The sequence below is a fragment of the Abramis brama genome, assembly GCF_963993115.1.
Source record: "Abramis brama genome assembly, chromosome: 20".
Classification (NCBI taxonomy): Eukaryota; Metazoa; Chordata; class Actinopteri; order Cypriniformes; family Leuciscidae; genus Abramis; species Abramis brama.
The window spans coordinates 22,142,268-22,154,753 of NC_139982.1; the positions used below are offsets into that span (position 1 = coordinate 22,142,268).

A 12,486-nucleotide genomic window follows, 5' to 3' on the forward strand; every position below is an offset into this window, starting at 1 on the left:
AAGAAGTATACCAAATCAGTGACAGACCCAGGAATGCATACAGAGGAGTCCAGAGCTATACATGTGACAGAGCATTCAACCCCAGCGGAGCACTCCTGTCCATAATCCCGCAGATCTTGCAGATCACACATTTTCTTTTATTGACTTGCAGAGTCATTTCTACTCAATCTGGGTAGATCGACAGGCGAGTTCTCACCACTGTTTCTACAGTAGTCAAATCTGTATCTGATCTCCGTCTTTGTATCGTAGGAGGATAAGGCCACTCTACCAACAAACTTTGTTGCCACTCTTCGATACAGATAAATGACTCAGGGGCAGCTAGGAGAACCTTGCTGTGAACACTACATGACACTCGGTCTCCACACGAAGGAACGACCACCAAAAAACGACGATCGCCGCATCTGGATCAGTACCCGAAGACAAGTGCGTACCGTGTCTGGCCACTGACCCACTGAGGATGCGTTACAAGTGTGAAATGATAAAGCTGCCGGTAGCACACACATGCAACGGTGTTGGAGAGATCCAGCCAAGCGTGGACAATTCCAAACACACTGGACAGCGCTCGTGAGTATACCATAAACACCCACATGCCATAGGACAGGGGCGAGAACTTATGTTCAGATATTTCACATGAAAAAGTTTATTAGCCATTTGTTAGCTGTGCTAAACTCGAGCTAAAAACATATCTTTTATGCTTTTTTCTTCAACAAGAGTCACAACCGTGGGTTTTCTTGTGAATGTGACGTGATGGTGTTCTAGCAGCGCAGTGAAGAGCTGTAGAACAAAGGGAATGACACAAGCAACTGCATATATATGATGTGGGCAGGTAGGTAACACAGCCCACATCGTCATGTGTCATTGGCCTTTCAGGGATGAATAAAGGTGTCTTTATAAAAGAGCGAGATATCCCATAGTCATCTGTTGTACCAAGTGAACTGACTGAATGGGACCCAAGTTTTTAAAATAATTCAGATTAAATAAACATTTAAAAAAAGACTGCAGCAATTAACATTTTGTCAGAATCTCGAATAGATTAAGTTGTTTTGTTTAGTTGTTTGTTCAGAATCGTGATCTCTGTTCGTGCAGCTCCAGTGTACGCATAATTTGAATGAAAAAAATAACCTGAATTTCAGATTGTCTTAGTATTTAGTTTGTTCCCCTTTTGTTTTAATGACAGCAGTACTCGAACTTCATGACCTCCACAAGTTTGTGTAAAACATGATGTCTACAACTTCTATTCAAATAGCGTCCGAGACCTCATGTGTAAAACTTCCCGTAGATTTCATCCTAAAAGTTTGAGTACACACAAAAGCTAGATTTTTCATACGCACAAAAGTTTTCAGATTTATAAAACCATATGTACAGCAGTACGACAGAATCATTTCCATATGCAAATTCCCATCTTCATGATACCACGTTTAACGGTAGGCTACAAAACATTAGGAAAATATAACATATGGACTATAAATGCCATTTGTGCCATCAGATTAAAAATCATTAATCGTCCTTGTCTTGTTTAAGAATAAATACTCTATCAAAATATCCATAAAAGCCATATAAAATACTTTTCAGAGAAGAGTTTTTCTCATTCTTTTCCACTGGCCAAATAGTAGCCTATTTTTAATTGTTTTAAACAGATCAAATTTATTACATTTTGCCTACAAGGTTGACGCATATTTTAGGATCTTTTTAGTATTTTTTTAATGGAAACAGATAGGCTTACTTATTTTTTTGCGGTATAAATACAACTGTCTGACTCACTGACAAAATAAATCATGACATGATTACAAAATCATTTGAATTACAGTTTCCTTCAAATTCTTCTGTTCTCGTAAGAAATATTTTCTCAGAAGATGAGTTCTGTGCTTTAGTTTAAAGAAGAATTGTAATGTGCCTAGCACTCCTCGATGACATTAAAACATAACATGCCAAAGGAAAAGTGTTCAAAAGCAGCACATCAACTACAAATATTTCTTCTAAATTCATAAAAATGTACATGTAATTTGAATGCTTAACTCCATTAATGAGAGTGGAATATTTCATCTAAATGTGTATATCAAAATGATAAGAGTGTTTAAAATCATTCTGTTAACTTAATTACTTCGCTCACTCCAGTAAAAGTGTGTGTGAGCACGGTCTAGAGTGTGTGGATGGTGCACACATATTTAAGGCAAGTTTATGTTTATGATTCCCAATACGTGCATGGAAAAATTGTGTAGGCACATTTCAAAGCAATTTTTTGTGCGTACGAAGCATTTATACATCAGGCTGGTGCTTCAAAGGAATCAAAATCTGAACTTTGGACGAGCTCAATGTCACAAATGTTCTTATTTAATTAGTGACCTTGAACGTCAAAGCGTTATCAAATTTACCTCCTAAACTTTATTTCTACATGTAAATTAGATTATGATAAGCCGTTTTATAGTGTGTCTTATTTATACCTCAGTAACAAAAACGCCATTGGGGTTTGTGCATTTCTGAATAGCTAATCAAAATAAATCAACTCATAACTTTGAAACAAAAGATTTGTTTGCTCAAATCATCACTCAGAAATGTTCATGAAAGACCCCTTTTTATACAAAGCAATGTACTATATATTATTTCTATAGACAGTCTAAAGATAAGCACAATGATAGATGGTATAACAGTTTTAGACTAAGACTAAGATCAGATTAACACTTCAGTTCTTATGTCACCCGCATGGGGACTAATCCCCCAACCAGCTCAATTTCAAACAGTGTTTCCATGGGAATGTAAAACTGTTTACATGCAATGCACACTGGGACATGAAGCTCTATCTATTACTGCCATCATGAGGCGGCATCTGCAAAGTCGCTTCATTCATGTTGAAGTGTTTGTTCTTCAACTTTGTGCCAAGCAACAAAGGCAAAATGACCAAGGAGGAAACTTCAACATTATAACAAGTTCAACCAGAAGCATCAGGATCAATAAAGCAACTTTACATGAAAGTAGCAAAAACTAACTGGAGTTCATTCACATGTCAGATGCATAAAACATGTTGATAAATCTGTTAAGTGACCCTATTCTTTTATTTGAATGGTTTCTAATTTTGCTTTGAAGGTCTCCTACAATAGGTTTAAATGCATCCAAGGTCAAAAAACATTAATTTAATAAATTAACATGAAATAGCAGCATCACCTCTTTTCTCACAGTGTCTGAAATTTAGCTCAATCAAGGATCACGGCTGCGTTCAGCCCCGACAAAACGTTGCACAACGTTTTTTAAACAGAAACGGTGATGCGTTGAACGCACTGTTCTGATGACACAAGAGTTGCAACTATGGCAGCTGAGAAGGCCATTCTTTGTGTTCTTTGTGAAGAATCTTTGGAGCCTGATGAAGTCGGTATAAATATGTGTTTAATACTACAAAATATGCCTGATGTTACAGTTACTGCACTTGCCACCCAGAACAAAAGAGAACATCCCAATCGAGTGAAGGGATTGTTGAAACTGAAATGGAAACACACATCTTACCTAATTCAGACTAAAACACATCTATTTAGCCTCACATACTGACTTTATTTGTAGTTCATACTATTTTAATACCCTGTATTTTCCTTCTCATTTTTAGGAAAAGCACTTAATTACCATTGTTTATTTCTATACCAAATGTCATACACTTGCAATGAAGCTAAAAATATAAACTACATCATTATGTTGATATCCTATATTTTTACAATAAAACTTACGACAAACATGTCTTCTAATATCCTCAGTTGTTGCGTATACCGAGCTGCATCGAACACATTTGTAAATTACTTTCCTTGAACCCATTGTGCGAGTTCACTTTAATACTGCGTGCTTTATATACATGTTGCTGCTGATTGGACTGCAGTTCTGACACACCCACCAAACAAGAGAAAACGTATCTCAAACCCGGTGCACGCCGTTTCCAGGAAACATGACGTTCAACCCGGAAACCGTAGCAAAACGTGGCGCACCGTTTTGAACTTGAACGTGCCCCTGGTTTTTCTCATCTCCTTTCTGAGAGCCTACTCTGCTCTGATTGGTCAAAAGGCCCAGTATGTTGTGATTGGTCTATTCTGCTCTGTTCTGATTGGTCAGATGGCCAAGTATGTTGTGATTGGTCTACTCTGCTCTGCTCTGATTGGTCAGATGGCCCAGTCTGTTGTGATTGATCCACCACTGAAGACCATAGACTGGCATTTGCACATTTGTTACAAACCTACATAGATTCAAGCAGGAAGTAAGATTGGAATTACTGAAAACTCGTTTCAGCCAGTTCAGAAATGCTTCTTTCTTTTGGGAGACGATAACTCCATTTTATAACGCACTTTGATCTTTGAAACTTTGCCGACCTTTTACATTCACAAACAGCTATATTACACACTACATGAAAGGTAATATCTGAAAAAGCATACTAGCGGTACTTTAAAATGACATAACAGCAGTTACTTACAGCCTCTGTGTGAATGGGATGGACGGCAAACAGCAGGGCCGCTATGAGGCTGGTGCTTCGGTCCAGGAGCAGACGGCAGAAGTGGAGAAAGAGGACACACACCACGGCATGAAGAACCACATTGAGGAGGTGGTATGACGAGGAGCTCAACTCGCTGAACAGGTAATTGAGGCGGAAGGTGAGAACAGTAAGTGGCCGATAGGACTTATGGCTCCTCTCCTGGAGAAAAAGACAAGGTTGGATACGACGAGCCTCCAAAAACAAAAACATATCGCCTTGAGAAAGCAAGCTGAAATTCTTCACTATGCAAAAGAAAGATGTACTACCTCTGACATAGGTGTGCCCCAGAAGTCATTGAGGAAGAGGTTCTTCAGCGGTGTGGTGGGACGAAGGTCTTTGTTATCCAAGATAGCAGAGACATCATCGAACACAAAACCACAGAACAGGCTGTTCCAGTAGCAGCCCACCACCAGTCCAGTCAGAAGACAGATCTCCTTCCACGACACTACAGCCATCGCTGACGTGAGACCTCATTGAGCACTGCAAAGGCAGACAAGTAACAACTTGGCCTCCTGACATGATTACAAAATCATTTGAATTCAGGCAATGTTGCAAATAAATCATTCAGACCTTTGTGTGAACCGGTTTGATTCATTTCAAAGATCTGATTGCTGATGCCAGGCATTTTAAAACTGGCTTCATATATTCACATAGGACCTTGGTGAAAAATATGGTATGTCAAGCCAAACACGCCAAGGATCTCATAATGAGAGCAATTTTTAATGTTAATGATTTTATAGCGGCATCAATAGGCTGAGACGTCAGATTCATGTAGCCTCCCTAGAGTAACGTACTACATACATTTACCAAATTTCATTACTTATTTGATCTAGAAATTATAGCCTTTTTAGTAAACTAAGCCACACCCTACATTCTTCATTGGCATCAGGTAGCCATGTTGAAGTTAAAAATGTTTTTGATGACTGTTGACAATGACGCACAGACAATTTGACAATGACGTTGACAATTTTAATTGCACAGAAGGTGTCAACATTTTGACCAATTTTTTGTCACTGCCATTTGTGGTTTGGACGATATCTTACATTGTAAGGTTATGTTACTAATCTATTATTTATTATTTTATTTAATAATAATGATAATTCTGACAAACAGTGTTCACAAGCTCTACAAAACAGTGTTATTGTTAACTACAACTATTAAAATTGATTTTGTTCATTAAAATAAATGTGAAATATAATATAAATACTGGATCAAACTTAATTTAAACAAACTCGGCAACTCAATTAAATAAGTTTAAGAAGTATTACAATTACTACAAATGAAATAAAAATAAAGCTAAATAAAAACATTAAAAAACTCAATATAATAAATAAAATTAATTTAAAAAAATCACAAAAACTACTAAAATTAATATTACATTTATTTAAAAATAGTTGTACTGATATTTTAGAGCAGAGCAGAGATAGACAAATATATAATCACTACAAAAATTCACAATCCGTTTACATTTTTATTTATTTTGATGACCTTTCCATGCCTGGAAAACCATTTTAAAATCCCTTTGAATTTCCCATGACCTTTAAATCCCTGTTTAAATCAAACTGCTGCATTGCGAGTTTCGAACTTTTTGCAACCATGTTGCAAACCTAAATACACTAATAAATCAGTAGAATGATCGTAATAATAGAATAATTTCGTGCGGATTGAACGTAGCAGAGAAAGGCGCACCCCCATAAATCATGACCAGCCCATCTAGCTATCAGTTAGCATTTGTTTTCATTGAGATGAATCGGATAATGCATACATTACATTATGAAAACATCAAAGCAACATCCATCCCTAATAAATAACATTAATGTACTGATGATTAAAAGAAATTGGTTTAGATTTACAAGACACTGGTCTGATCAAAGATCATGTCTGATTTAAGCTGTCCCATTAGCATTCAATGACTTCAATCATTTAAACAATCAGTCTCAATCTGTCATCAGTGATCGTCAGAATTTAAATAGATTGACAACTCACCTTGTCATGTCTGGTAAAAAACTAAATGAAAACAGAACGTGTGTGTTTATTTTGGCTGAAGCAGCAAGTTTGATCTAAAGCATTGAATTAACAGGGACAAAACCGCTTCCGGGTCAAAATTCTTGGCAGAATAAAAGTTATGAATTACAAAGCGCTAGTTATAGGACTTTATGTTGAGGCAATATCAGCTCAATGTAAAGATATCTACTAATAAACATTTTCCATATTATATCCCTAGAAATGAATGTACAGCATAATAGATTATTTTATGAGCGTCACAAATCGTATGGCGTAAAGTTAAGAACCCACGGAGACGAGTTTACGACGTTCCGCTTTACGACTGTTTTCTTGGTTGCCTAGAAGCAGTAGAGAAAGGGGAACACAAGATGGCTAGGGTGTTTTATCAATAAGGTCTGAGTGCGTTATTTACAGTGTCTTTTTTATGAATATATACAAAATGTGCATGTGTGACATTAACAAACGCATTTTTATAATGTCTCTAACAAACAAAACAAAATATCGCTAACAAACAAAACAAAATGTGACCAGTTGCACAGTGCTAATCTTGTGTTTTCTGAGGTCTGTATTTCTTGCTAATATCTAGCTTGTCTTTTGACCCTTTATTTAGTGTTATACTATTATTCTGCGTCTTTATATGAGGGTGTATTCATTGTGTCTTGTGAGAAGCCTTTGTGGATGGATGGATAAGATTAGAATATTTTACATTAGCATGACATTTCTCTGTAGAAAATCTGGCATCACACTGACATTGACCAGGTTCAACTGTTGAGTCCAGCACTGTAGGACATTTGCACAGGAGCTGAAAGATGCCTGCAGCCGCAGACTGGAAGCTGCTCATGGGAGTAGACCCAGAGGATCTGGGAGATGATGATGAGAAAATCTGCCAACTGATTTTAATGGTATGTATGTGTGTGTGTGTGTGTGTGTGTGTGTGTATATAATATATATATATATGTATATATATATATGTGTGTGTGTGTGTGTATGTATATATATAGGCCTATATATATATATATAGATATAGATATAGATATATATATATATATATATATATATATATATATATATATATATATATATATATGGGGAAAAAAATTATATGGACTTTATAGCAAACATTTAATGTGTCCTAAATCATATATCTACATTGTATTATTATAATATTTTATTATATATTTTTGAACGACAGTATATATATATATATATATATATGTATATGTATTAGTACATTTTTTTATGTAAAAAAAAAGACTCTTATGCTCACCAAGGCTGCATTTATTTGATTAAAAATACAAAACAAACAGTAATATTGAAATATTAAAGTAATATTAGTAAAAAACTGTTTTTTATTTGAATATATTTTAAAATGTAATTTATTCCTGTGATGCAAAGCTGAATTTTCAGCATCATTACTCCAGTCTTCAGTGTCACATGATCCTTCAGAAATCATTCTAATATGCTGATTTGCTGCTCAAGAAACATTTATTATTATTATTATTATTATTATCAATGTTGAAAACAGTTGTGTAAAAAATTTTCAGGATTCTTTGATGAGTAGAAAGTTCAAAAGAACAGCATTTATTTGAAATATAATCTCTTGTAACATTATAAATGCATCCTTGCTATCCAAAAGTATTAATTTTTAATGATAAAAATTCTTACTGACCCCAAACTTTTGAACGGTAGTGTATAATGTTACAAAAGCTTTCTATTTCAGATGAATGCTGTTCTTTTGAACTTTCTTTTCATCAAAGAATCCTGAAGAAAATTGTACACAACTGTTTTCAACATTGATAATAATAAATGTTTCTTGAGCATCAAATCAGTAGGCCTATATTGATTTCTGAAGGATCATGACCCTGAAAACTGGAGAAATGATGCTGAAAATTCAGCTTTGCATCACAGGAATAAATTACATTTTAAAATATATTCAAACAGAAAACAGTTATTTTAAATTGAAATAATATTTCACAATATTAGTTTTTGTTGTTGTATTTTTAATTAAATAAATGCAGCCTTGGTGAGCAGAAGAGACTTATTTTAAAAACATTAAAAATCTTACAGATCCCAAACTTTTGAACAGCAGTGTATATATACTGTATATTTGTGTCAAATTTGTTCATTTTACTGTTTACACATTCCATTTAGTCTCTTTTTTTTTTAGCAGACGCTTTTGTCCAGATGTAAATGTAAATGTAAACATTAAAAAATGTAAACAATTTTCAGTGTTACTATGTGCAAATGCAAAGTTACAATGCTTGGGTATTGTTTGTTTGTTTGTAAGGTTGCATGTTCAAAAAAAATTCTACCTTTCCAGCTAAACTAGAAAAAATGTTGAGCATCTCTATCCTGGGCTTTGCTTCCAGACTAACATCTGCTTATTGGAATGTGCTAAGTACAAAAACATTCTTCCAGCAAATTCATCTGACAATCATGCTTTTCCTTCCCATGTAGGTCAAACCACGGGACATGAAAGCAGATGATTCAGAGAAAATGATTCAGCTCTTTAGAATTTCACGAACTCTCCTGAGGGTAAGACTAATGCACCGTATGGAAGTAAAATAATGACATATGTTTTTGAAACAAAAAAGCTTGTTGAATTGCACTACTTGAAAAAATATGCATTGTATTAACCATGAAATTATTAATAATTAATGAAAACGTGTGTGAAATGTTTTGAATTGAAATATTCGCAGCTTAAATATACAACCATGTTGAATTTCAGCCCATAAAAATGCAAGCCCTAAAAATACAATGCATTAAATGCAAGCAGTGTCAATTATTTGTCATTTATGACAATTAGTGTCATTATTTTACTCCCATAGCACCGTCACCACACACCTGCTCTTTCATTTGCAAACCTTTGAATTTCTTTCAATTCAATTATCTGGTCATTGAAGTTTTGCCATCTGCAGTTGATGTTATATTAGATGTCTTTCTGACCCTCAGATGAAACTTGATGAAATTAAATGTGCCTATGAAGTTGTAGACAGCGCAGGTGTGGACCAAGCAAGAATTGGTATGTACAGTCATTATTAGATTTGCATTTCCTACTGAAAATACTTTCCTACTCTTTACACGAATAAAAATTACATTTTCATTCATAAATCATGCACTGGTTTGATAGACCAATCAGAATTCTTCATGCAAATATGACATCAATGGCAATTAGCTTTTGAAATTCAAACCTAAGGCTGAAATTATTTAATAAAGCTTGAATGGAGTGAATGAATGTGAATGTGTATTAAGCACTAGAGCTTTGCAAGCACTGTAATTGTTTCAAACAACATAATCATATTTTATGATTTATTGTAATAGCATGTTGGTGCAATTTATTTAGTAATATATTGATGCTTGCATATTGACTGATTTCAGAAAATGAGCTGAAAGCTAAAGTTCTAAAACTGGAAGGTGAGCTGGAGGTAAGGGAGGAATTTCACTAATAATTGCATACAAGTGTGCTTATTATGTGCGGTTTGTGAACAGTCTGTGTACAAGTACTTAAGAGGATTACTGGCTTAGTTCCCTGTGTGTTGCTTTCTGTTATAACTATAATTGTTCCACACATCACATTTCCTTGAATATGTTTATTGTTGTGAAAAGAAGAGAGATGTCATTGAGCTGCACAACTCACCAGTGTCACAGATGGAGAGTTTTGGGTCTTGAGCTTTATTCGGATCCGTCTCACTTCCTGTCCAGATGGCCCAGCGCGTGGTGGGAGGGGGGGACACACGTTTCCTCCGGGATGAGATCCACCAACTGGAGAGTCACCTGGAGCGCAAGGAGAGAGAGGTGACCCAGCTGGAGAAAGAAATGGGCAAGGAAAGGAAAGTCAATGAGGAGGTAGGCAGTGCTTTCCACGAATAGGGTACTAAATAGTGCCAGAAACACTTATTTTTCGGGAACACTTTATAACAGTGTCCCTGTTACACGTCACATGTATTTACTTTAGTAATAACTAACCCTAATTATCTAGGAAGTACATGTTGTTAATTATTATTACTCAGTTTATATACTCATTTGTATAATTACACTGTAGCCTAAAAGACGTCAAACATCAAGAGCTATAAAATTTCCTATCAGTTAAAGAAAAAGATCTATTTTTACAATAACTTTGGTAACAAGGTTGAATGCTTGAGTTGATGAACGCTAAAATTTGTGTAAGAATTTAGAAAATGGTATGAGAGATTATTCATTGTCTTCCTTCTATGCTGGAGAAAAGGTTCATGTGATGATTTTAAGGAATCATACTTTTAATTATGTGTGCATTCAAAATGTGGGACACCGCTTAATATAATGTTTTAGGCATTAAAGTATAAAATTATTAATTGAACGAATTGGTTATTAATCCAACCGAAGATGTCATATTTATTAGAACAATACTGTAGCTGCGGGTGTAGATTGATAACAGACTGATGCATGTTTTCACACAGCTGGCTGTCCGTGCTGAAGAGGCAGAGGAGAAGAACAGGAAATTAAAAAGAGAGGTATGTGCAATCCTTTTCTGAGCCTGCACAAATGCTTTTTGGGTGACATCTTAAATCTTCCTATTTCTGTTACTTCCAATTATCCATTCCATTATATCTCTTAAATCACCTTCTCTTCTCAGCTATTTCCCTGACTGACCATTTCATTTTTATTTCTTTTTTATGCATGCCTGTTATTGTTTTCTTTTTTTTATTATCCTTGCTGTCATATCTTGTCACTGCCCCTCAAGATAAAGCAGCTTACAAGGAAGGTAAGACCCCAGATTAGGCAGAATTAGAGTAGCCAATCTATTTATCAGAAACATGTTTATGTCAACTGGAACTGCCCCTCCATTCTGATCTGGTCTGGTAACCAAAAGGTGGCCTTGAAGAAATTAAAATCGCCATCTGGTTTGGAATATGATAGAGTGTTCCATTAAGTTCCATTAATTTAAAACTAACATTTTTCCCAATGAGTCATTTTTACTTGCCCTGCCTAAAACTTTGTTTAATTTTAGTGATGTATCTGTATATATCATTTTTCTTGTTATTGCCATTAGTTATTCATTTGAATATTCATAGCTATAACTTCATTAACATTCTTTTGCTAGAAAACGGTATATGGGCATATAATGCAGCATATTATTAGATTTGTTGATCATACTTTCATTCGTGCCATTTCAATAAAGCCTCTCCTGCATTAGCCCGGTTCGATAATTTTATTTTGTATTTAAATCAGTGTAGCTAGGCAATAGCTTTAAACCAGATGAACATGATCAACATAACACTCTCTCGATAGAGCAAGCTATAACTGTCCTGAATCTGGTCCATCAGGACTTTTTTATCCTAAGCCCTTAAAGAATGTTCCACCACTGTGTAGTTAAAGAAAAGGAATCAATGCAAGTAAAATGATTGGAATGAGTAATTGTTATAATATAACAATTATAGAGTACCTTGTAATTGTATGTAATTGAGTGTGTCATGTTTGACAGCAGGATGAGTAATGGATTTGTTCATTATTGCAGAACGAACAGCTGCAACAGGATGTTGAATTCTACAGAAAGGAAGTAGAGCAGAGAGGAGCCTCTTCAGACCAAAGAGGAGAGCAATGAGATTCAGAGGAGACTTACCAAAGCCAACCAACAGCTCTACCAGTGCATGGAGGATCTGCAGGTAATTCCCACATGACCTTCAGGCCGCCATATAATGCCATCATAACATGGCAGGATCACTGCCAAGCATAATACACCTCTAATGCTTTTGGCTCTCCTTTAAACAGGCCATATTTTACACGTTTTTTACACATAAACTGCAAGGTGAAAATAAATTCAAGGTGAAATTTTTATTTATTTAATATATGTGTTACTTAATTGATAATATTTTTAAATAATACACATAATCACTTTAGTAGCAATTACATTTTTTTAAGGTTTTAAGTATTTAAGGTTTATTTTTATTTTAAAAAGAAACCACTGTCGAAATAAGTCGACTTATTAAAAAAAAATACAACCT

The 12,486-nt window shown here is 35.0% G+C and overlaps 2 protein-coding genes across 2 annotated transcripts in view; one reads left to right on the plus strand and one right to left on the minus strand.

The window, feature by feature from the left end:
• tmtc3 (transmembrane O-mannosyltransferase targeting cadherins 3) overlaps positions 1 to 6,802 on the minus strand; it is a 38,412-nt gene extending 31,610 nt beyond the window's left edge. The window contains exons 1-3 of the mRNA XM_084095910.1: positions 6,488 to 6,802; positions 4,768 to 4,981; positions 4,442 to 4,660 (exon numbers count right to left, since the gene is read on the minus strand). Coding sequence (XP_083952036.1) covers positions 4,442 to 4,660; positions 4,768 to 4,956 — 408 coding nt within the window. The 5' untranslated portion in view covers positions 4,957 to 4,981; positions 6,488 to 6,802. The remainder of the gene's footprint in view (positions 1 to 4,441; positions 4,661 to 4,767; positions 4,982 to 6,487) is intronic.
• A 28-nt stretch (positions 6,803 to 6,830) lies between these two features.
• Positions 6,831 to 12,486, plus strand: part of cep290 (centrosomal protein 290) — a 33,116-nt gene continuing 27,460 nt past the window's right edge. Inside the window, 10 exon segments of the mRNA XM_084095220.1 lie at positions 6,831 to 6,898; positions 7,235 to 7,407; positions 8,963 to 9,040; positions 9,458 to 9,527; positions 9,884 to 9,930; positions 10,208 to 10,351; positions 10,942 to 10,995; positions 11,226 to 11,246; positions 12,000 to 12,053; positions 12,055 to 12,147. Of these exon segments, the coding sequence (XP_083951346.1) occupies positions 7,315 to 7,407; positions 8,963 to 9,040; positions 9,458 to 9,527; positions 9,884 to 9,930; positions 10,208 to 10,351; positions 10,942 to 10,995; positions 11,226 to 11,246; positions 12,000 to 12,053; positions 12,055 to 12,147 (654 nt within the window). The 5' untranslated portion in view covers positions 6,831 to 6,898; positions 7,235 to 7,314.